This window comes from Podarcis liolepis (assembly GCF_965112155.1).
Source record: "Podarcis liolepis genome assembly, chromosome: Z".
NCBI classification, from domain to species: Eukaryota; Metazoa; Chordata; class Lepidosauria; order Squamata; family Lacertidae; genus Podarcis; species Podarcis liolepis.
In genome coordinates, this window is record NC_139570.1 from 2389831 (window position 1) to 2415624 (window position 25794).

Consider the following 25794-nt stretch of genomic DNA (forward strand, 5'->3'; position numbering starts at 1 on the left):
CAGTGGCAGAGCACGTGATTTGAATTCAGAAGGTGCCAGGTTCAACCTCCAGCATTTCCAGGTAGCCCTGGAAACGGCTCCTCTTTGAAACCCCGGAAAAACCTAAACACAACTTGAAAACAAGCAATATATTGCTGCTCCTATTTATGAGAAGTCCAAGATGTCTTACTTTAGACCAGGACAAGTCCAGGAGATCTGCCGTGTGACCTTTGTATTTGCAGAACGGCCGCTGGCGAAATGGTGTGTTTTTATCATCAGGGTCCTCATCGGCCCCACTGCAAACCTAACAAACAGATAATTAAGAACTGTGAGACGCAGGAGGAACAGAGAGTCCCAAGTGCATTGAGAATCCGCAATTAGGGATCCTGTCAATAGCAGAAGTTACATTCCCACTGAAAGGAAAGGTGTTCTGGAGCTCCATTAGCACACTACAGCGCCTGTTCCTGAATTGGGAAAGTGAATGCCAGCATGTTTTTAAAACCTCTATCCCTGCAAACAGTGAGGACTAGGAACTTGCTTTAAATAAAAGGCAGGTGGAGTGATGATTTTGGATTAGTCACTGTCCTCTGCCACAACATGAAAAATGCTTGGGAAAACTCTGACAACACTGGAGACAGGTTGCCCAGATGTAAAGGTAAAGGTAGCCCTGCCCGTACAGGCCAGTCTTGACAGACTCTGGGGTTGTGCGCTCATCTCACTCTATAGGCCGGGAGCCAGCGCTGTCCGCAGACACTTCCAGGTCACGTGGCCAGTATGACGAAGCTGCTCCGGCGAACCGGCACCAGAGCAGCACACGGAACGCCGTTTACCTTCCCGCTAGAAAGCGGTACCTATTTATCTACTTGCACTTAATTGTGCTTTTGAACTGCTAGGTGGGCAGGAGCTGGGACCGAATGACGGGAACTCACCCCGCCGCGGGGATTCGAACCGCCAACCATGCGATCGGCAAGTCCTAGGCGCTGAGGTTTTACCCACAGTGCCACCCACGTTCCGGTGCCCAGATGTAGATATGTACTTATCAAGAAAGCAAGCCCAGTGACTCTGCATGCAGAATGGAGCTCTCTCTACACACTTGCTGCAAGCTTTTGCATCCCTGCTTTTCCTCCTTGCCTGCTGTATCTCTTCACTGAGATAATGTGCACTATCAGCCTCACCTTTAAATAAGCTTGTGGAAGGTAATTGTTAGGTTAGGAAACTCAGACAGCAAGTGGAGCACTTAATTACCTCCAGCATTCAAATCCAAAGTCATGCTATGAAAGCAGCGTTAATTACGCAGATGTCAGGAGAAAGATGTGATGTCTTTAATAACCTACTATCAAGTTAGCTCTGGGTATTCTACAACCCCTCTCTCCCATGTTGAATGGTTTCTACCTCTGGTGATTTGTGCCTGAATGAGATTTAAACCAGGAGACCTGTGCCCCTTACAGTCAAGGCCTCCAAAGAGGAAACCACAGGGTGATGGAGTGGAAGGCAAAGGGTCCGTAAGTCATGGGAAACTACTGGACTATTGTGTCAGACCCCCCCAAGGACATATTTCAGTATACTTGTCTTATAGAAGATAACATGGACCACAGCTCATATTGCCAATCTTCTTTATTACTTTAGAACTTCCAAAATAGAAACTTGCCCTGAACATAAGAGTGATCATGCATTCTAGAGAATAACTGTATTCTCTTTTGAGATGATGAGCTGTTTAACATGTCTGTTTGCATTATTTGTGTGTGGCAGGAAAATGTTTTTCCCGTCGTTTTTCTTGGTTCTTCCCCTTAAATAAAAATATCAATTATTTAATGGTAAAAAACAAAGAAAAAAACCAAGTTCCAACTTACCCCCATATCGTTATCTGACTTTGAAGAATTCAAACTCTCTTGAGATGGGGAGGGAGACACGCGACCTGAAACACAATGGGGGGGGGGGGGAGAATTACAGCTTCCTTTCAAACAAGCAATTGTTTACTTGGCTTTCTACCTTCCAAGGAAGGAGGAGGCTGTACCTTCTGTGTTGTACTTCATCCGCATGTTATTGAAGTAGTCAAAAGCATTCTTCAGCACCCAGATCCTCACCACATTGTCCTGACCCGCTGATGCAAGCAAACGGCCACAGTGTGAGAACTTCATTGTCCAAACGGCGCCCTGTTGAGAAAAGCAACAACTGTCAGGCTAGGAACACTGGCACTTCTACCATCAGGTCCATGCTTCAAACCAGAGACTGGTCACATACAAACAGTGTTAAAATGCCCATTATTTGTTAACCTGCCTTTCATCCAAAAGCTCCACTGTGATGCATATGGGTTCTCCGCCCCTCCCCCCAACAGCCCTATGAAGTATGCCGGGCTGAGTGTGCATCTGTGTGACCAGCTAACATCCTCTAACAAGCTGCATGGCTCAGTGAGGATAACCACCAGGGCTTTCCCAATCCTTGCCTGACACACGGAGAGGTGCAGAGATTAGCATACAACACAGACCCCACTCCCACAGGTGTACAAACAGGACATTAGGGAGTAAAATAAGTGAGAGGAGTGTCTCTTGTGAATGAATTTTAGTGGCTGCTTAAAAAAACACAACACAGTTCAATTTTTTATTTTTAAATAACTTATAATAAGATGCTTTGAATGGTATAGTGGTACCTCAGGTTATAGACGCTTCAGGTTACAGACTCCACTAACCCAGAAATAGTACCTTGGGTTAAGAACTTTGCTTCAGGATGAGAACAGAAATCGTGAGGTGGCGGAGGGAGGCCCCATTAGCTAAAGTGGTACCTCAGGCTAAGAACAGTTTCAGGTTAAGAAAGGACCTCCAGAACGAATTAAGTTCTTAACCTGAGGTACTACTGTATTTCAAAAAGTGGAATATTAATAATAAGCCTGCCCTGACTATGACAATCTTATTTATCTAAAATATTTATATATCACCCTTCCTCAAATTCCAAGGTGGTTTGCAAAAATATTAACAACAGATATATAATTAAACAATAACAATTAATTAGTTTAGTCAGGCACAGCCCACCTCCAAAGAGCCACACTCTCCATCCTTGTGCCACCCCGCCCTGCAAGCCCCCCACTCCACTAGTGTACTTAACCTTCCCACATCAGAGGAATTGCTGCAGACAACAGCAGCTGTAATATGGTTCCGATTATTTTTAAAGAAGTCTTTGGTGCACCTAAACCACTTCATACTACACGTTCTCCTAATGAGTTCCTGGGTCATGTGTCCTGCGGTATCTTCCCTGCCTTTCAATTCATTTTAAAAATCACTTTTTACGGTACCACAGGAATCTAATTTACCCTTGTCAAAATGAATGTGAAAGTCAAAATAACCAATGCCTAAGCTAACTGCAGCCCATTATAACCCAGCAATTTCTTAATGTTGCTTTGAAGGAAGTTTTAAGTTAGCACAGGCTTCCTCAACCTCAGCCCTCCAGTTGTTTTGAGACTACAATTCCCATCAACCCTGACCACTGGTCCTGCTAGCTAGGGATCATGGGAGTTGCAGGCCAAAAACGTACGGAGGGCTGAGGTTGAGGAAGCCTGAGTTAGCAATTTTTGGTACCTGTAACCCAGTGCTCTTGAGGTGGTATCCCCCCCGCCTTGTGGCCCCCCTTCCCCAGCCATCCATTAGTACAAAAAGGCCCATTACAAGAGCAAGGGCCTGCTAGACCTCCTCAAGAGTAAATTTTGTCCTAGGTGTTCATTCTGCTCCATGTTGGTCTTATCTTGATACAGGAGTTAACGCTCTTCTATTGCAAGATTGTAGTACTTATTGCTTACCGCATTTTTCGCCCTATAGGATGCACTTTTCCCCCTCCAAAAATGAAGGGGAAATGTGTGTGCGTCCTATGCATGTGCGTCCACGCCCTGTGCTTCAGGCAGATGTCCGCAAGCCTCGAGCGCAAGGCTTGGGGCGGCAGCCGGCAGCCCGAAGCACGGGGCGCACTGCGGAGCACGCCCTGTGCTTCAGGCAGATGTCCGCAAGCCTTGTGCGCCCGGCGGGAGGTCCCGCCGGGCTCGCAAGGCTTGCAGGCAGCAGCCTGTTCTGGGGGCTGGGGTTGGGGGAAGGTAGGGCTTCCCCCGCACCAGCCCCGCGCCTGGGGGGGGAAATAATTTTTTTTTCTTTATTCCCCCCCCCCCAAATCTCGGTGCGTCCTACGGTATTTATAATGTTCTTCGGGGGGAGGGGTGCCTACTATATTCCTGGTATTTTGCCTAGGCATATTCCAACCTGTTTCTTTCCTTCTGGTATGAGTCATTCACTGTTTCTCTGCTATTTTCTCTTCCAGAGATTCCTGAAAGCCCAATGAGGAATTTAATGGCTTCTGCGGGATCCCAATGGCAGATTGATACCGCCAGGTGGGAGCGGAATGGTTTGTGAGTGGAAGCAAAAACCGCAACCTACCATATGCTCTCCACTGAGATCCTGGACAACTTTAATTTGCTCAAAATCAAACGGCCCCTTGAAGCCATGCGCCGCCTTGAATTTCACTGGCCTGGTGTACGGCATGCCTTCATCATCGCTTGAAGATGGGTCATCTTGATCAGTGTGGAATACTAGGAAGAAAATGAGTGCCTGGAATCAAAGCCTATTACCCTCTGCAAAACTCCAACTGGCTCAAAGCAAATGAGGCAACAGCAGTGGATATAGACAGAGAGACAGATAGATAGCGCGTTTTGGAACATAGGAAACTCCACTATATGGAATCAGGTCATTATTGGTCTATCTAGCTTAGTCTTGTCTACACTTCCTGGCAGCAGCTCTCACGAGCTTGAACCCTGGAGAACCTTGAACCCTGTGCATGTGTTGTATGTATTTAAATGTAGAACTATGTCAAATGGACGTAGAAATTTACATATGGACAAACGAAGCTGACTTATGCCAAGTCAGGCCAGTGGTCCTTCTTGCCTAGTTCTGTCTGCATTGACCAGCAGCAGCTCTCTGGGGCTTCAGGCAGGAGTCCTTTTCGAGGCTCCACTAACTGGGATTGCAGATATACAGACAGCTGCCCCATGCAGAGTCAGGTGACTGACTCATTTGGCTCACTTAGCTCAGGGCTGTCTCCTCTGATGGGCTGGCCTCCTTCCCATCAGCTGAAACTTGATCCTTAAAAAAACCAAGAACAAAACTGGAGGTGCTACTGGGAACAGAACCTGGAGCCTTCTGCATGTGAAGCAGGTGTTCCGTCTCTGAGCAACAGCACCTGCCCTGCATTTAGTGTCTGCTTTATATTGCAGTGGAGGGGAGGGACTGATGCTGGGAACCAGCAACCTGGGCCACAGTCACACCAAACATTTAAAGCACCATGATACCACTTTAAACAATCATTACTTCCCCCAGAGAATCCTGGGAAGAATGGTTTGTTAAGGATGCTGTGAGACCTCTATTCCCTCTCCCAGAGCCACAATTCTCACAAGTTCCCTGGGAAGAGGGATAGATTGTTAGGCTACTCTGAGAATCAGAGCTCTGTGAAAGGAATGGGGGGTCTCCTAAAAGGTCCCATGGTGCTTAACGAACTACAGCTCCCAGGATTCTTTGGAGGAATCCATGACTGTTTTAAGTGATATCAAACTGCTTTAAATGTATGATGTGAACCTAGTCTTGGTCAGAAAGTGGAAGGCAAGATCTGAATCACAAACCCCAATCACAATAAGGGTAATGAATGAAATGCCCCCCCTTCTTTCTGGGTATATTGCCCATTTGATGCTTCCCAACCCCAAAAGGTCCGCCTTTCTCCAACCTTCATCTCGAACACTCTTGACTTTGTTGACAGCCCGCTCTCCATATTCTTCAGCCAGGTGCCTTGCCCTCTTGACTGATTTGCCCAAGAACTTCTTCAGCTGAGTCCTGGGGGCGGAGGGAGAGAGAGAAAAGAAAGTTGCCATGAGCAAACATGTCAGATAGCAAATCCATTTAGGAGATGGCACACACGATTTGTAATAGGGCCACGATTTGAAATACAAACATCCATTTGCTTTTTTGCTACTTTTAGTTTAATATTTAGACCCTGCTGCTCCATAAAAACAAGTAAAAGTAAAGTAGGAAAATGCAGTGGGACTGTATAATAAAAACAAAATTTTTAAAACCCACCCAACCCCATAAGAAGTTAGTTGTGGCCTTACGTCTTCTGCTTCAAGCGTCCTCCATCAGTGTCACTTTGCTGTGGCTGCATTTTGTCTTCATCGTCTGACTGTGCCCCATCGTTACTGTGGAAGAGCAAAATGGCTTTAAACCTTACGTGCCAAGTATCCACATTTCTCAATGGAATCGAACCCCAAAATGAAGTAACTGCAGCTTTATCCAATGTGCTAAGCTACTTAAAATAAAATAAAAGGTTTGTTAATGCCCAAGCAGTTTATGTATAAAAACCAGTGACGTGATCCTTAAGATTCAAAGAGCAATAACTGAAATACACCATTATACAACCACATTAAGAGTGGCTGGGGAAACCCAGCCAGATGGGTGGGGTATAAATAAATAATAATAATAATAATAATAATAATAATAATAATAATAATAATAATAATTAAAAGAACACATCAATTAAAGTGGAAGACAGGTGGCGACAGCAAAGGAATGTGTGAGCAAAGAGGTGTCTTCACAAGCTAGAAGAATACCAAAACAAACGGGGCCTCCTCCTTGAGACTCCCCATTTAAAATGCTTTCCGCTGGTGCCCATCTGCTGGGCCTCTCCAGAAACTGCTAGACCTTTACATCATTCCTGCTACCAATGATGCTTGCTGGGGATGATGCGAGTTGGGAGTCCCTGTATATCTGAAGGGTACCAGCTTCCCCACCCCACCCCACCTATAAACCACCAAATTTGGCACCTTCTGTAATGATAAAGAACTGTGGGAGAGCTGTGAGGAGAGAGAGAGACTTTCTGCTGTCCACCAGGCAATGGACCACACTCCAACCCTAGGAGTCTTTCCCAGACCATGACTATGATGAGCAACTGGGAAGATAGGAGTTTGGGGGTATTTTTAAAAAAAACAATTTAAAAAGTTGTATGTCTTTGTTTCTCATTTTGACCCTTTTACATGGTTATGCATGTTATGTGGTATTTTATGCATTGTGACTTGCCATTATTTTTATCAATTATAGTTTAGAAATTCTTTACTTGTTAAGTGTAAACTTCAATTATTATTTGCTGATATTTCATTGTACTGTTTACTATTACATCCTAATGAATTATTTAATATTGCTTTATTTGATATAAGCTGTTTATTTGAAAGCTATTGTGACATTTATGTATTGGATCGGATTGTTACTCCCTGTGTGACCTTTGCTGTCTATTTTGCTGCTTCTTCAGCTTGTAAACCGCCTTGGGTATAGTAATATAGAAAGGCGGTATACAAATTAAAAGAGAAATAAAAAAAGAAGAAAGTGAAATGACAAAAGAAGGGAGGAGTTCCATGGCTAAGGGACCACCCCTGAACTAGGACTGATTCCTGGCAGCTACCCCCTACCCTCTCAGAAAGTGGGGCAAGCCAGTTTTGATCCTCCAGTGCCAAACCTACGTATTTTTCGCTCTATTAGACACACCGGACCATAAGACGCGCCTAGTTTTTAGGGAGGAAAACAAGAAATAAGGAAGCAACGCAAAGCCTCCTGAGCTAAGAGGGAGGCTTCGCTCAGGAGGCTTTGCAGAGCTATCCCTGAAGCCAGGAGAGCAAGCGGGATCGGTGTGCACCGATCCCTCTTGCCCTCCTGACTTCAGCGAAAGCAAGCCTAGTGGCTTCCCCCCACCTCCTGCAAGAGCCGTGCGCTCTTTAAAGGGAGAGCGGCTCTTGGGGGCTTTTCTGGGAAGTGGGGGAAGGGACAGAGCTGTGCACTCTGTCCCTTCCCCCACCTCCCGCAAAAGCCAGGGATAGCTGCGCGTAGCTTCCGCAGGGCAGCGGGATGAAGGCTCCCTGCTGCCCTGCGGAGGCTTTGCGCGGCTAAGCCAGAAGCTAGAACAGCCAGCTGGATCGCAGCGCAGCGATCCTGCTGGCTGTCCTGGCTTCTTGCTTGGCCATGCGCAGCCTCTCCTGAGCAAGGGGAGCCTTCACCCCCTGCCCGGGAGAGGCTGCGCACAGTTAAGGCTCCCCCAAGAGCCGCACTCCCTTTAAAGAGGGCATGGAGTGTGTGGGGGCTTTTCCCCAAGGAGGGAGTAGGGCAGCTCTTCTCCGTCCTCGGGGAAAAGCCTCAAAGAGCCGCACACACACTCCACGCGGCTCTTTAAAGGGAAAGCTGAGCAGAGCCTCCCGCCTGCACTCGCTCCATAAGACACACACACATTCCCCCTTACTTTTTAGGAAGGGAAAAGTGTGTCTTATAGAGCAAAAATATGGTAACTAGGCAGGATCACATGGGAGCTGGTAGTTCTTCAGAAACAGAGGGGTTCCAGACCACTTAATGCATTAAGGTACATTTAGTAGTCCACTGTGTGAATTGTGCCTGGAAACAAACCAGTGAAGCTCTTGAGAAGGACTGGAACGATAAATTTATATCTGTGTGTGACAGTTAATCGTTTTGAAGCTGAGTTCTGGACCAGCTAAAGTTTCTGGACTGTTTTTCCCCCAAAGGCAAACCCAACAGAAATCATGAGAGAGAACCTCTGGGGCCCTGCAGATGTTGCTGGACTACAACTCCTATCATCCTTGACTCTAGTGATACTGGCTGGGGTTGATGGGAGTCAGGAGTCCAACAACACTTGCGCCCATATGTAGAAGAGACATTGATAAAGAAATGCAGGCGGGCAGAACAGGCACCACCACCCAGGTGCCGCCCTCAATTCCTACCTGACATATTCCTTGGTCCGCCTCATGATGTGCAGCGTCAGGGGGTTGATGCCCGTGGGCAGCTTCTCCTCAGCCAAACTCAGGGGTATCTCCTCTCCTGTGTCAAGATTCTTGATCATGACGCTTGCCAGGATTTCCTGCAAAGGAAGACAGGAGAGAAGGAAGGGTCAATGGACAAGGCTTGTGCACGTGATGAGAGGAACCACAGAAGGTAGCAGCAAAAACAGTTGACTGAACCCAGTGCTGCCGTTGTACTCATCAAGACAAATAAGACAACTACAAAAAAAACCTGGGGTTGATTGCTATATATGGTCTGCTATCAATGCACCCAAGCAGTGCTTGAAATCCAGACACCTGGGCATTAGGATTGTCCTCCAGCTTCGGCCTTGAGCACCCACCATCCCTGACCACTGGCCCTGCTGGCTGGGGCCAAAGGCTGCCCTGGACAGACCTTTGGTGTGACCTTGTGAGGAGAAATGCTGTGCATAAGGCAGTCTGTGTACGTGCTTTGGAAAAAGGCGTCTGTGCTTCAGGGCCTACTTAGCAGCAGCTCCTTGTTGATGGGCTCTGGAAAGGGAGAGAGCACCAAAAGGGCAACAGTTGCTTTTAATACTTATAGGTGGGGCCTGGATCAGGCGGGTTCACTCCGATTGGTCCGTGAAACAGCAGGCCCCTCATTCAAGGTTCTTGTCAGTGGAGAAGGAGCAGTTAACTGTCCGTTGCGAAAAATAACTGTCCGCTGGGAAAGACAGTTGGTGAGGGAGGCTGAGGGGAAAGGGGAGAGCTTGAGGTTCAGATAACGAGATGTCTCTTCCCCAGTGCAAAACAGGGAGGCTCGGGAGAAGAGAGCAGATGGCTGGGTGAGGCTAAGGGACTGGCCTATACAGAAGTCTCCCAAGAAGAAGGCCACACAAGGGTGGTTTTGTGTTGCTGTTGTTTTTGGTTTTTTAACAAAAAGAAATTTAGTTAAAATGTACAAGCAGCCAGAAAAGTTTTGGGACCAGAGACCAATTGCCTCCAGTAACTGGAGTGAATCTGGCTGAAGTGGAGGGCTTAGGGAACGTGGCCTGAGGTAAAATCCCTTTACGAGGTTGGCGTCAGCAGCAGACTCTGGAGTTCTTAGAAATTGCTGTTAAGCACGTTGGACCCCAATGTAACACACATAAACACCCCTTCAATGAAGGATCTTAGTTGATAGCTAGATACCAGCGCTGGAGATGAAACAACCTCATGCCTATGCCTATCATTTTATCATCATCAATTAAATGTGTGTGCTGTCCTTCATCCAAAGGTCTTGGGGCAGTTCACAGCATAAAAGAACACAAAACAGGCACACAGAATACTTATACCAAGCTACCAGGATGTTTTGGTAGCATTCTGATGGTGCTGCATGCGCCTGAAGGCTTCTTCCACATCACTTCCTCCCCTCTCTGCCTTCCCTCCTCAGGCGGAGTAAGAAGAATCAAGATTCAGCTCCCCACATGCCCCACTGACAGTCTAGGCCTGTAGACCTGGAGGGAAGACCCAGTGAAGACTGAGACAGCAGAGGGATGTGGAGAACGGAATGGGAGGGAAGAGATCCTGGAAGCATTTTTTATTTATTTTTTTGTATAAAGGTCTCCTTCCACTATGTCAGGGACTGACAGGGACTGAGGAGCTGCCGGGGGGGGGGGGCTATGGGGCCAGAGGCTGAGCCAGGGAAAGTAGACGCTGATTTATGTGCCTCCCACAAGGCAGCGGAAGAGCCTGAGGAGGAAGAGCCCAGGCTGGATGTGCCAGGAACAGAGGGGGCCCAGAAGAATCCCCTCTGCCCCCTCCTCCACTGTCCCCCAGGACCAGGCTTGAAGAAACAGGCACAGAGGCAATCTCTCTGTGGCAGAAGTCGAAGATTGCCTGCAGGTGCAATGTCAGACAAAGGTACTTAAGTTTGGGTGGAGGCGAGGTCACGCTGTTGCTCCAACTGTGCATGGAGCACTAGCCTGGGGAGGGGATGCTAGCTACTCAGTCACCAGAAGTGAGTACGTGCTCTGCTCCTTAGGAGCCAACATTAAGTATGTGCTTTGCCAATAGAAAATTGAACTGCGAGCCATTTGGGGGCACTTTCCTTCCTTCCTTCCTTCCTTCCTTCCTTCCTCCCTTCCTTCCTTCCTCCCTCCCTCCCTCCCTCCCTCCCTCCCTCCCTCCCTCCCTCCCTCTCTTCTCCCAGGTGCTCTGTAGCTCCGTATTTTCCCTCCCAGGGTGTCTTGAGTAATCCCTGTCCAAGATGGGAGTCCAAAACATCTGGAGAGCACCAGGCAACACCAAACTAGTTGCCGCAATGGACTTGGTAGACAGCATCTTCTCACGGCTTTTTGGCCTCTTGGATCTGTGCATGTATGTATTTATTTTAACACACAGTTCCTGAAAGTCGTTTAAATAGGCAGACAGTAACAGTTTTGACACCAGACCCTCTCCTGGATACCTCATCTGTGAGCTCCCTGCCGGAATTAGACCTGGGTCTCTGAGGCCCAATCACTTCACTCGAGATCGTTTGTCCATCCGCCGACTTTCCATTTTCCTGCAATTACACAAGTGCATTTGCTTACATGCAAAAAACGAAAGAACACATACTGTTTCATGAGCATTTCAGGGCAGGAAAATGGGTCAAAGCACATCCCAGACTATAACAGGCTTTCCACAGAGCAACATCGTAAGCAAGATCAGTAAAACATGTAGCCTGCTTTTAAGAACTGCAGCCAATCTATATGCAGATGCTGTGATTCTAAACTCACACACTAGGGAGGATGCACCACTGAACACAATGAAATTTACTTCTGAGTAAACACACAATGCATTGTAAGGTGGCAAATCTTTTTCTAAACTTTACCACTAGTTGCTAGTAACACGTGTGCACGCGCGCACACACACACACAAATGAGCCTGGCAAATGGACTGCTGCAGAGGGCAGGAAGCAGGTGCATTTTCTTCCCACATATACAAATGGGGGTGGGGAGAACTGGTCACCTCTTTAGTTCCCAACGGCAATCATTCATTAGAAGTAAAGGTCCCCAAGCCATAAGGCAGGATTTGCAAGTGGGCTTCAACTCTAGACTCGGCACAGCCTGCAAAGAACAAACCCTGGTGGTGCCAAATGTAGCTCCCTGGTATCTGTTACACAATGTTGCTCAACCTTAGGTCCCCAGATGTTGCTGAGTTCCCATCATCCCTGACCACTGGCTAAACTGGCTGGGGATAAAGGCTGAAGAACACTGTTCTACAGAGAATATTTGACTCAGTTTGCACGTAACGCTAAGCTAAAAAATGGCTAAGTGTGAATGAGCAAGCATGCAAATACTCTCTGCAAAATCGGCAGTTGCTTCACTTCTCTGCTGGTCCTGCTGCTGTCATAGTGCGTGCTGCCTAGAGCTAAGCCATGATTTGTCTTCCTGTTACATCTGAACCCGGGGCTCATGGTTTGCTTCAGTCCAGATAAGCCACCAGCCACAGGTTGTTCTTGGGTCATAACTCACAGCTTGCCCAGCAGAAACAAACCATGAGCCTAGGTTTGCACATGGCACTGTCAACCCTGGGCTTAGCATTCGCAGACACAGGACCAGAGGAGGAGCAAAGTGTGATTCTTGCTGTGAATACCCACAGACTCCCTCTCTTCTGCCATTATGTGAACTGGGGTCACATCTGTACCATTCATTTAAAGCAGTGTTACCTTGGTACTCCAGCTGTTTTTGGACTTCCAATTCCCATCATCCTTGACCACTGGTCTTGCTAGCGAGGGATGATGGGAGTTGTAGTCCAAAAACAGCTGGAGGCCCAAGGTTGGGGAACACTGATTTAAAGCATTGGTCTTCAACTGGTGGGCCAGGACCAATTCATAGGTTGTGGCCTGATTCAAGGTGGGTCGTAACCATCATTCAAATATATGGAAAAGATTAAGAAAACGGTCCCCAAATGCATGCTTGGGTTAAAAGTGGGTCCTGGGTCTAAAAATGTTGAAGACAACTTATTTACAGCACATGGCTTCCCTTGGAGAATCCGGAGAACTGTGGTTTGCTAATAGTGCTGGGAATTGTAGGTTTAGAAGGGGAAAACTAGAGTTCCCAGGATTCTTTGGAGAAGCCCTGTGGTTTAAATGTATGGTGAGGGTGAGAACTAGTTTGAAAGATCAGCAGCTGGCTAAAAAGCTCACAAAAAAACCATCTTGTGTCTCACATAGATGGATATTTAAGGACCCATTCAGAAACAGCACCCAGCACCACATCCAAATGCAGATGGGGAATCATGCCTCGGAATGCTCCCTCATACCATGCTCAGTGAAAAGTAGATTATTAGACAGGAAAAAAATCAAGCCTAGACCCCCCCCCCACAACACGCTGGGTTTTTGCATACTGGAATTTTTTAGTTTGCAGGGAGCATTCCCAGAAACAACCCAGAACCCACATTCAGAAATGCCACAGTCCCCCAAACAGATACACTCCACCACCCTCTTCCGGAGCATGTGGATCAATCATGCATCCATGCTTATACACACAAGGGCCACAGAAAGAAATGGACATGGACCGATTTCTGAAGACAAATGGATTACAAAAAATCTCTCAAGAAAGTAAATTAATGTTGAATTATAAAATAACTGAACAGGAAGTAGAAGGTGCCATCCAAAACATGCAATTGGGCAAATCTCCAGGACCGGATGGGTTGACTTCTAGATATTATAGATCCTTGAAAGAGTGGTTAATACAGCCTTTAAAGGAAGTCTGCAATGAAATACTGGAAGGGAAAAGGGCACCAGAGTCATGGAAAGAGGCGTACATTACACTTATACCGAAAACAGAGACTGAAAAGACTCAGCTTAAGAACTACCGCCCCATAGCATTACTTAATGTGGATTACAAAATCTTTGCAGACATTTTGGCCAAGAGATTGAAAAAAGTGTTGATGGAAGAGGTGGATTTGCCCTGCCAGACTTTAAACTTTACTATGAATCAGCAGCTTTTTGCTGGTTGAAAGAATGGTTGCTTCTTGAAAATACTGACATTTTGGATTTAGAAGGTTTTAACAATGTATTTGGATGGCATTCATATCTGTGGTATGATAAGGTCAAAGCACATAAAGCATTTAAAAATCACATTGTCAGGAAAGCATTGTTTAATGTCTGGATAAGATACAAGGACTTATTGGAAAATAAAACTCCAAGGTGGTTGTCACCGATGGAAGCAAAAGCTCTGAAAAAGCTCAATATGGAGGCCAAATAGCCGAAATATTGCAAAATTTTGGAACAAGATGGAGATAGATTGAAATTGCAGAGTTTTGAGAAATTAAAAAACAAAGTGCGAGACTGGCTTCATTATTATCAGATAATGGAGACATATAATTTGGATAAGAAAATTGGTTTCCAGGTGGAAAAATCAAAATTAGAAACAGAACTGTTAGAACCTAAAACTAAGATTTTGTCAAAAATGTATAACTTGCTGTTGAAATGGAATACTCAGGATGAAACGGTGAAATCTGCTATGATTAAATGGGCACAAGATGTTGGACATAATATTATGTTTGCTGACTGGGCACAGTTGTGGACCACAGGCATGAAGTTTATGGCATGTAATGCCTTGAGAGAGAATATTATGAAAATGATTTACAGGTGGTACATGACCCCAGTCAAGCTTGCAAAAATCTACCATTTGCCCGATAATAAATGTTGGAAATGTAAAGAAACTGAAGGTACATTCTTTCACCTTTGGTGGACGTGCCCAAGGATTAAGGCTTTCTGGGAAATGATATATAATGAACTGAAAAAGGTATTTAAATATACCTTCTTGAAGAAACCAGAGGCCTTCCTCCTGGGCATAGTCGGCCAATTGGTGCTAAAGAAGGATAGAATTTTTTTTATGTACGATACAACAGCAGCAAGAATACTCATTGCAAAGTATTGGAAGACACAAGATTTACCCACTCTGGAAGAATGGCAGATGAAGCTGATGGACTATATGGAACTGGTAGAAATGACTGGCAGAATCCGAGACCAGGGAGAAGAGTCGGTGGAAGAAGATTGGAAGAAATTTAAAGACTATCTACAGAAATATTGTAAAATTAATGTTAGAATGATGTTGGATAGAAATTAGGTGGTTTCCAGCTGTAATGCTTTAAGGGAATATGAAAAATGGGTTGTTAATAGGGAAAAATCTAATGTTATTATTTTAAGACCAAAGATTAGGATGGAGTCGGTGGAAGAAGATTGGAAAAAAATTAAAGTATATTTACAAAAATATTGCAAAATTAATGAATGTTAGAAGGATGCTGGAATGAAGCTATATGGTTTTAGCAGAAATGAATAAAGAATTACAGTGGTGCCCCGCAAGACGAATGCCTCACAAGACGGAAAACTCGCTAGACGAAAGAGTTTTCCATTTTGGAGGTGCTTTGCAAAACGAATTTCCTATGGGCTTGCTTCGCAAGACGACAATGCCTTGCGAGTTCCTGCGGGGGTTTTTTCCTCCTCCCCCCCCTTTTCCTAAACCGCTAATCCGCTTATCAGCTGATCTGATCAGCAGATAAGCCGCTAAAAGCCGCTAATAGCGCTAATCCGTCAATGGGCGTGCTTCGCAAGACGAAAAAACCGCTAGACGAAGAGAATCACAGAACGGATTTTTTTCGTCTTGCGAGGCACCACTGTAAGTAAAAGCTGATTGATAATGGGCCAAAATGAAAAAATTTAAGGTTAGACCGTTAAGATAAATTATAGAACAAAAATTGAGAAAGATGGAAAGAATTTGCTGAAATAGTTAATTGAACTAGAATACAAAAAAGGGAGGTGTGAGGAGGTCGATGAAACAAGTAAATGAAAGGTAAAGATATGGAATATTGGATGTGTGTTTTAGTGTTTTTGTTTCTTTTTGCTGTATTGTTGTATTGTTTTTTATGTTTTTCTTTTTATGTATTGTAATGTATGTTCTGTTAAACTTTTTATTGTTTTCCTTTTTTCTTTTTTCTGTAATCTTTAAACTTTTAATAAATATCATTTAAAAAATAAAAAAAAAATGCATCCATGATTTGGGGTCCTTTTCCCTCCCACGTTGCCCTGGGCATCAATCATTACTTACAGTGGGAAATTGGACATTTCAAGTGCCATTTTACCTGTGCAGTGACGATTTTGTCCCCGCTTGTTGCGCTGGCCAGATCCAAGGAAGGCTGAGAATCTTTGGCTGTGGACTCCATCAACACATTGGGAGGTAAGAGGCCACCAGATGAAAAAGTCTCCCTGGGAACTACAGCAAGACATTAAAGAGGTGAGGAGTTTCTACCAATTAAATCAGATTGCGTAGTCTGGGAAAACCAACCTTTACTCCTCCATCATGTGACTCCAGTTCTCACCCATCCCGAAAGCCAGGATCGCAAATACTCAGAGTTGGAGAGAGCTGGAATCCAGCAATGTCTAGGGAAACAAGTAGCCCACCCTTAGTCTGGTACAAGGATGCAACAAAACTAAAACTCACCTTCCAGACCAGGTGTTTTGTGTGTCTCGATTTCCAAGTCGCTCTTCTTCTTCCTTGGCGGTGGGGCAGGCCGAGCAGGGGGTGGGGGCCTTGGGGGAGGGAGGCCTGCTGGCGGGGGAGGCCGGGCAGGGCCAGACTTCTTTGTGCTGGCCACAATGTCTGGCTCTATGTTGAGCTGCCGTGGTGGTTTCACAGGAGGCATCTCATCAACCACGGATGAATCTCTGGCAGGAAGGAAATCCACAGGTGCCTCTGCGACATCCGCCGGCCTTGAGTCAGCTGCCTCCTCACTTTTCAATTCCTTGTCGCCTTCTCCGGCTTGCCACATTGGGATCTCGCTTGCGGTTTCCACTGATCGAGCATCACCTTCCCCCTGCCGATGCTCCAATGCCGCCTCATGGGTCTGCAAAGCCTGCCTGGGCTCCATTCCATTTGCCACAGCCTGGGGGCCCTGGCAGGGGGGCTCTTCATCGTGGCCTTGTAGCAACCCTGCTTCCGCAAACAAGAGTTCGGGAATGTGCTGGAGAACATCAGCTCCAGAAATCCAAGTGTTCACATGTGACGGGGAATCGGACAGCTCCTTTTCTGACGAGCCCAATGGATCATAGTCAAGTTGATGTACCTTCTGGCTTTCTTCAATTATATTGTCAATTATCTAAACAAACAAAAGTGTCACATGCAGGAGCTGGCAGGCAGTTGTCGCTGTAACCTATAGAGACTGTGGCCTGGTTGTGGCAGTGGCATGTCTTGCAATGCTGCGAAAGGAACTGAGCTAGCTAAGCCACCGCACTGAATGCACTCACTCCTGTGTGTCCACAGCAGGGGTGTTTTTCTGGGCAACAGAATCATATAATTGTGCCCCTGCTCTCAATCCCTGTGAATATATAGACAGTGAGATCATCCCTTGTGTGGGCAAACAAAGATTCCCCACTCAGCCTACTGACAGAACCATATTCTAAACCCACCCAGGGTCCAGAATGCCCACCCTGTTTTCAGAGGGGAACACAGCAGGGATGTTGTGTCTATGCCCTCCATATGTTGTTGGACTACAATTCCCATCATGCCTGTCCGCTGGCCGCATTAGGTGGGGCTGATGGGAGATGGAGTCTAGCACCTGGAATGCCACAGGCTCCCTATCCTGATTCACAGCATCCTTATTTTAATTGGGGGAGGGGATCCCGGAATCCCAAGTATCAAAATTTTGGGAGACACTGGTCTTTGCAGAGAATAATGATTCAAAACAACTTTTTTAAAAAAGAAGGAAGAACTTGGCATACACAAGACGGTTTCGGAGGCAGGATCATTGTCTTTCAAGCTTCAAACGACAATATGCAATCCAAATGACAATAAATAACATTTATCTACATCTATTAGACAAATCACAGTGAACTGGTGACTTTACTTTTAATCTTTTATTAAAAATCTGCACATATTGAACACATAACAGTTAACTGCTTAATGATTTCATCTTTACTACCAAATTAAGACACCCCAAAGTAAGAAGTAATTTAGTTTTTACAAACTCTGCAGCTTTGGAATACTTGCTGCCTCTAACTTTTCCCACGAATTCCCACAGCTGAGAACTGTGAGGATTAATAGGCTCCCAAAATTAAATTAAATGGCCTTTCAGAGCACTGCTCAAAAGATTTGTTACATGACTCTTTAAACATCTGTACTTCAGGATTTCCATCAACAACCTAACACACCTCTTTAGGGTCCTCTGGCTTGACTTCCAAAGCTCCTGCTTCACATTCTGCTTTCTGTTGACCACTGGTCAGCTCCTGAAAAATAAAGCGTAAGAAAGAACTTGTTATAAAAAGGGTCAAATCCCAAATAATCCAGAAGGCAGCAAGAAACTGCACATCATGGTGACGCAGAAACAGACTGGCCACAGAATGTACAGGGCAAAGGGATGCTTCATATTAGCTCAGGATACATTCACATGATTATTGTGATTATTTTATGCAAGCTAAGAGCAGCACTGCAGGAGCAGAAGAGGAGTTTGTATGTTATGTTTGTAATTATGCATTTTTTACATAACACCCTGAGCATGGCTTGAAATACGGAAAGGCAGCATCCAAATAAAATTATGTATGTATGTATGTATGTATGTATGTACCATAATTTTCCGTCTATAAGATGCCCCCTTGTATAAGTACCCCCCCCCCCAATTTGGGGGGATTAAATTTTGAGAAAATGAAGGGAGATGGCCAAAAGTTGTTGAGCCTCTCCCCCCACGCAGCTGCGGGCAGGAAACACTCCTTAGATCCTTTCCCATGTGCAGCGGCAGTGGGTGAATTTGCGCTCCCTCCAGCCATCCGGTTTGCAGGAACGCAACCTCCCCCGATGCCGCCGCACACGGGAAACGATCCAGGGAGTGCTTCCCATGCACAGCGGCATCGGGTGAATTTGCATTCCAAAGAGCTGGCTGGCGGCGTTCAGCTTCTCCCCACCATGCAGCTGTGGGCAGGAAACACCCCCCAGGTTGCCCCCTGCAGAATTGGGGGAAGCCACACTCCCGCCAATCAAATGGCTGGCACCGCGCCACTCCCCACTCCCCACCCCCCCGCCATGCCACCGTCTGTGTATTGGATGACCCCAGTTTTTTGACATGAATTTTGAGTCAAAAAACCTCGTCCAATACACGGAAAAACACAGTATGTATGTATGTATGTATGTAATCTGCCAGCCTTTTCCCATGTGCGACTGGCCACCGAGTCTACAAGCAGGACATGAAAGCAACAACTCTGTCATAGCTTGTTCCCAGAGGCCGACATTCTCAGGTAGACTACTTCTGCCAATGGAGGCTCTAGTTAACAATCAAGTGTGGATATACCTGTTTCGTGAATTTGTCTAACCTTGTTTTAAAAAGCCCTATTTTCCCTGTGCAAATACTGATGAAAGAGTTGTATTGCATCCACTTTCCATTTCAAAAAACAGGTGGCTGTAAGAGCCTTGTGGAGACAGTAGTCAGCATCCTCAGCAGCCAGGCGCTATCCCAGCAAGACCCACCAGCCCTGCCATGGGGCCCACCAATATGCCCAGTCCCTTGGCTACGGGGGTTTCTGTTGCAAGTAGCCATTAAGCTGCCCACTATTTTTATGTTCCCACAATGCCTCAGACTGCCAAACAGTGTCGTTCCAGAGCTGGGTAGAAAGATTGGAGCAGCTGGCAGTTTCGCAGGACCATATGCTGCCATAGCCAAGGAAGCAAGCAGCGAGGCAAGCTAAGGGGGGAACACACCACAGGGCACTTTGCAAATGGGCGCCCTATAATCCGAAGGCAGTCCCACGGCAAACAGAGCACGAATAAACCCTGATAAGGGCATAATTAACCTGGTCACTCTTCACAGAGCACCAATGATATGGCCTCTATCTTTAGGGGAGCTGCTCTGCTGCTCTATGTAGCTACCTATGTCCTTGTCTCCTTTCAGGGCCAGTTTAAAATGCCTTTTGTTTTTCCAGCTCGGCCATTTTATGGTATTTCAAGGCTCCCGTCTTTTACTATCCAGGTTTCAAGGGGTAGCTAGGTCGTCTGGATTTTTGTTTCTGCTCCTGCAACACTCTGGCATCAATGGAAGTTATTTCAGGAAGTACTTTATGCTTCAATATTTGTTTTACAAGCAGCACCTGAGGGGTGAGCATAAAACACCCCAGTATACACCAAGATGTACCTTCCATTGCTAGCCCTGCACAGCAGCAGCATAAGGCTAGTTTGGGACAACACTGTCCTTATTCCCCAGAAAACTGCACAGCATCACCTTCAGCCCATCTAACCAGAGACGCTTTAGGATTTTCTCTCTTCTCTCCTTTTCTCTTGTCCCCCCTCCCCACTCCAAATGTGTACTAACTCCTGGCCTACTGTGAGAGCCGGTGTGGAGTAGTGGTTAGGAGTGGTAGACTTGTAATCTGGTGAACTGGGTTCACTTCCCCGCTCCTCCACCTGCAGCTGCTGGGTGACCTTGGGCTAGTCTGAAGTTTGTTGAAGAGTGTTTGTTGTGGGGAAGGAAGGGAAAGGAGAATGCTAGCCACTTTGAGACTCCTTAGGGTAGTGATAAAGTGGGATATCAAATCCAAACTCTTCTTCTTCTACTACTACTACTACTTAATAAATGCCAGTGATTCAGCTGTGCTGTCACTGTACTTGGAGGCAGCATACTAATTACCTGTGTGGGAAGCAGTGGTGCTGCCTCCATGCGCTAAATTTAGAGTTCTGCTTTCACATAATCTCAGGCTTTTCAAACCGGAACACTAAACTCCCTTCTGTCACCACACTGGCAGTTGGGGAGCAGAAAGGGAGACAAGGAACAGAGAGAAGGAACCCAGCTAACGAGGCTGCAGAAGCTTAGTTAAGCCTCTGGCTTCTGGCTACCTTGGGAAGCAAAGCACAGCAAAGTTCCAGTTTTCTAGCACATATTTCTAAGCTCCATGTTTATAACAGGCACAGACTGAATAGCAGCCGCCAATGGGTGTGTGTGTGTTCCTTTGCAGGCAAGGTTAACAAAGGAAGGAAGAAAAGCATCAAGAGACCACCAAGGGTTCCAGCGCTTGCTGATCAGAGCCCAACATCTGGAGGCCCAAAGGATCCCGAGCAATGGTTGAACATTATGCAAGAACTGGGCCCATTCACCAGTGGGCTCTCACCACTCTTAGTGTGCGCTTGGTTTGTTGTCATCTGCTTCAGTTGTGAGGGGTGCAGAATTTTAATTACAACCACACTATAATGGATGCACCAAGCCCAACCTTTATGTGGTGTATTCTCAAATTGAAGGAGAACAAGGCTGCTAACCACAGTGGCTTATGTTCCACCTCCACTGCCGAAGACAGAATGCCTCTGCAGGCCAGTTGCTTGGAATCACAAGAGGGGAGAGCTACTGTTGGTTGTGGGCTTCCCAGAGGCATCTAGCTAGCAACTAAGAAAAGAGAATACTGGACTAGACGGGCCATTGGGTTTGATCCAGGCTTTTCTTGCATTCTTTTTGCTGAAACAGAATTCCTGAACTCCACTCATACATTCTAAAATATGCAACACAAGGGACCTCTTAAAAACTAAAGCGCATTCAGGTCAACTTCCCCCAACCTGGAGCAATGTGGCTAGTGAAAGCTGATGCTGTCTGTGTTAAGTACTCATGTGTCTGCTCTGCACTCTTACTTAACAACATAAAAAGTTCATTGACAGATGAGACAAGGGTCTACGTGGTCTAGCCTTCTGTCCAAAATTTATAGTCACTAGCAGGGGCTAAGTGGCTCTTGGGAAACCAGCCAGTAGTGGATTGCAGCCTACTGTCCCAGCTGTATTTTAAAAACTTCTCTCTCTTTCTCTTTTAAATCCTGGGTGTTCTTTGGTTATGCTGCCGAAGGACCAAAATATGTGGCAAATTGGGCAGGGCAGCGGGGCTAAAACCTGCCCCCTAGCCTTTTGTCCACACTTTGATAACCTAAGTACCAGAAGTGGTGTGTCTCTGGAGTAGGGGGGGGGGGTTGCAAGTGCCACCCACCAATTCAGATCCTCATTGAGAAAGCCACCTGTGCCTCTGGGACACATTGTGCAGAATGAGATTCCAGTCACCACCCCAAAAATCAAACCCATAAACTCACTGTTTATATCCTTCTTGTTTAACAAAGAAATTGAAAAGGATCATGGGGCGCTGCCTATTTAGAAAATCAGCATGCTTCCCTGGCTCTTGGATGAGAATGCAGGGAGCGACCCAGAACGCTTTGCTGTGCTTTTTTCACTTTGAGATCCAATCTCCCCGGAGCAAAAGCTTTTGAGCAAAGTCCTGCGGGTGAAGAAAAACTCTGGAGGGAGAAAAATGGTCCCCCATCTCCATTTTCCACCGTCTACCTAGGCACTGCAGGTCTGACGTCTTTAGAATGAGATGACCCTGGCTGCTCTCTGCTAAGATCAGGGACGCTGCTCACATCTGACAAACATTTACACAAAGAGACGCACCTTCGGTACCGGCTGCACGACTTTGGTTGGCGACCTGTCAGGGAGAAGAAAAGAAACACACCCAGAGACAAGCTTAGATAAGATTGGGGGGGGGAGAATTTAAACACCTTTTAAGAGAGTTTAATAATTAACTAGCAAGTTTCTCACCATTCTCTGGCGTGATATTTTTATAAGTTTCTCCTTCAAGGAAAGCTATCACCCTGATAGTGGGAACCTCAGGTTTGGCGGTAGAAAACCCTCTGTTTCACCCATGGGACCCTCCCCCAGGTCCACCCTTCACCACCACAGCTTCACACCCTCCTTGGATGCCCCCCCCCCCCCGCCGCCGACTGAAACATATTCTTGAACTCTTGACAAGGCTTGCCTGCAAAGAAAGGCAAGAGGGAGGGGTAGGGTGTGCTTAGAAACCAGACTACTGGACAAAGGCAGCACTTTGGGGGACCACAGATTTCTGTAGCTTAAGAAAATGGGAGCAAAAGGAGGCCCACAGAGGAAGAGGGGTGCATGGAGGAGACAGGGGGCCCCAGAGAAGATGAGGTGGCCATTGTGCTCATGCCCTGCCATCCAGCCCTCCTGTGTCTCCCACAACACAAACTATTTCAGGTTTTCCTTTGTAGCAGCAAGAGTGAAAAAATGCTATTTTTAGTGAGCCACAGCAACTATTCTCAGAGGCCTGCTCAAACTAAATGGTTCTATGCTCCATGCTGAGGGTATGGTCAGAGAAGCAGGCGTCCAGAGCCCCTGCTCAGAAATGGGCCATGAAAATCTAATATGTAGACTTTAGCCAGCACACACGGGCTCAAGTTGCATAGTGCTGGCAGGGCTTCTCTTGAGGAATCATATAAAGCTAACTGACCTATACCTCCTCGGATAATGCACAGGTTGTAACAGTTATGGTCTGGATTTTGCACTCCTCCAAATGTCTGCAAAAAAGTTTTCAGTATGAGGTGAAGCGAGAGGTGGCCAATGTTTTCCAGTCTTTCTCTGCACCAAAGATAACAGTCCAAGCAGCTAGAGCCCTGCTGCTGCTACCAATCACCACAGATGCTCGAAACTGGGCCACAAATTCCTTGGGGGGGGGGTGTGATGAGAAATGCCTGTCTGCTGCCCCTTCCAGGAATGCAGTATTGGGGAGGGAAAGGATGGCTGCCCCCTTGGTCCCATCTTTCCCTCTTCTTGTACCACAGGAAGGGATGTGATGTCATCATGTTGCATCACCAGTAGGGGCACACCTGTGTGAACCCACACCTGTGTAGCAGGAGGTTTCTAGCCACTTGGAACAATTATTCCCTTTCGGCGAGGGATGCAAGAGACTGGGAAACTTCAAAGGCAGCCCTTGGAATGCCTTGCAACCACGGTATGCTGCATACATACATTTCTCCATTTTGGTGTGGGGTTGTTTTTAATCTCAAATAGAAACAGAAGTGGGACAAGACAGAGTGATGAATGAACATGTGCATGAGTGACTTGGATGGGAAAGAAGACTCATCTGCTCCTCTCTCGTTTCAGACAGAGCCTCACACATCACCCTTTCCTTTTCTTAAGCTGCAGGCGATGCCAAGGGTCGGATCTGGGGACTTATGCATGCAAAGCCTGGGCTCTACCACAGATCTAAGGCCCTTCCCTGGACAAACATCGAGGGTAGCAGTCACCGCCCATGCCAGATATGCCAAATCCCTTGCAGCTCCTTCATTTTCTGCAGCCAGCCATACTTTCCTCCCTCTCTCAGTTCTGGGGGGACTTGGGGAGTAGTGGGAACACACAATTCTTGGTAAGTTCACAGTCCTGAAGCTGCAGCAAGGCACTCAAACCTTGTACAGGGTCAGTGGTCCTGGCTGTCAAAGGCCACTTCTGCAATTACAGTGGCCTCCACCACACTCGCATCTGAAACTCTGGAACCATGTCTTCCCTTAGGAATCTGTGGTTTGTGTGAAGGGGATGGGCAGGGGAACCTGTTTGATAAGAAGGATTAGGTTCTCATGTTCTAAATTTTGAAAGACCAACTCCCTTCTCTGTGTGTGTGTGTGTGTGTGACCGCACGCATAAATGCACACACGTGTCCCTTCTGACGTGACACATCCCTATGCTGTGTATGTTTGGAAAACATGAGGCAGGAAGCTCACTGGAAAACAGCTAAGAGAACCTTTAGAACCCACTCCCCATCTCTTCTGCTGCAAGCTCCTTTTCAACAGGAATCCAACAGCAGAAGATCCAGCCTTCGCTGATTTAGCACCCTCCAGACTACAACTGCCACTGCTGGGAGGGGCTGATGGGCACTGCAGTCCAAAACCTCTGGAGGGCACCAGGTTGGTGAAGGCTGCTCTAAAGCATTTGGAGATGGGCACTAATGGAAATAGAATACTGGGCAAGGTGGATGATGCAGAGTGACTGTTCTTCAGAATGATCCCCTAAGAAAGTTTCGCTTTCTTGTCTTCCCCATGGTTGTGCTGAGTGAGACTGAGAGAGACTGATGGGGAGTTGAAGGCTCCAAACATCTGGAGGGCACTAGGTTGAGGAAGGCTGCATCAGGGTCATTTCTTAAAAGCGTTCCCCCCATCCACCTCTATGTTGCTGCTTCTCTGTCTAAACACAGGAAGCAGATTCTCTGCCTAATGTATAGCAGGATCACTGAAGTATGTTGGAAGTGCAGTTAGGAGACAGGCAGCTTTATTCCCAGCTGGTGGACTTACACTAGAAGGCTGGAGGGAGGGGGGTTAAGAAATACACTGAAACTTAGAGAGGCTTTTATTTACATATTTGCAATCTAAGGACAGGCTATTAACATATTTGGAGGCAACAAGCTTCAAAGGAAAGAGGCATAGTTATTGTGTAGCAGCAAAAATGTTAATTTGCAAAAAGATATTGGAAATATTTATATTTTAAAAAACAGTTTATCAAATTTATGGGACCTGGCTATCATGAATAGAATCACGTGTGCATGTGAAGATGGGCAAGCAATACATTTGGAGAGGAACAGAAAATCATATCATACCATTTTCTTCAAAGAGGAGGTGGTGTACATGCCTCTCCTGCTTTCTTATTTAATCCCCACAACAAGCTTGTGCGGTGGGCTAGTAACTGAGAGGCAGTGACTGGTCCAAGGCTACCCAGTGAGTTTGGTGGCAGAGCGGGGATTTGAACTTCCAGCTCCTAGCCAGACACTCTAACCACGACACCGATAATGTATTAAGGGCAACCCTTACATTTTGGAAGAAATTATCTTTGTCAAAGGTCTTTAAAATCTTACATAATGTATCTCTGTCTAAAACACAGATTTAAGACAACAAAACACACACTTGGCACCCTCAATGAGACTGCTATGGGGCAGATGTTCCTGAGCAGTCCTAGGAACTGGCAGGTTGACTTGAACAGCAGGTGGTTGCATTTGAGGGCCTGAAGGAACTGCTCACTCACCACAAAAACCTTGTAATAAGAGGGTTCGACTATGCAGCACCACAAAGCCAGCAGTTGAAGGGAAGAAGAAATGGGGGGGTTCCCTAAAGAGCTTTGGGGCAGCAATTTTGTTTACCGCACTCCAATACTGCAGCTAAAATCAGCAGAGATTCCAGTTCTGAACAGGCAAGGTGA

The 25794-nt window shown here is 46.4% G+C and overlaps 1 protein-coding gene and 1 long non-coding RNA gene across 3 annotated transcripts in view; one reads left to right on the plus strand and one right to left on the minus strand.

The window, feature by feature from the left end:
• Window positions 1-25794, plus strand: part of LOC310698904 — a 400562-nt gene that overhangs the window by 246232 nt on the left and 128536 nt on the right. The gene's annotated exons all lie outside the window — the stretch shown is intronic.
• Window positions 1-25794, minus strand: part of WDR44 (WD repeat domain 44) — a 45237-nt gene that overhangs the window by 9526 nt on the left and 9917 nt on the right. The window contains exons 2-13 of one of the 2 annotated variants that reach the window (XM_083486318.1): window positions 22207-22240; window positions 17961-18035; window positions 16255-16909; window positions 15896-16026; window positions 11232-11327; window positions 8771-8907; window positions 6110-6193; window positions 5728-5834; window positions 4392-4543; window positions 1994-2132; window positions 1830-1894; window positions 170-283 (exon numbers count right to left, since the gene is read on the minus strand). In XM_083486318.1, coding sequence (XP_083342444.1) covers window positions 170-283; window positions 1830-1894; window positions 1994-2132; window positions 4392-4543; window positions 5728-5834; window positions 6110-6193; window positions 8771-8907; window positions 11232-11327; window positions 15896-16026; window positions 16255-16909; window positions 17961-18035; window positions 22207-22240 — 1789 coding nt within the window. Of the gene's footprint in view, window positions 1-169; window positions 284-1829; window positions 1895-1993; window positions 2133-4391; window positions 4544-5727; window positions 5835-6109; window positions 6194-8770; window positions 8908-11231; window positions 11328-15895; window positions 16027-16254; window positions 16910-17960; window positions 18036-22098; window positions 22241-25794 lie in introns of both variants that reach the window. The other variant, XM_083486319.1, reaches the window with a different exon arrangement.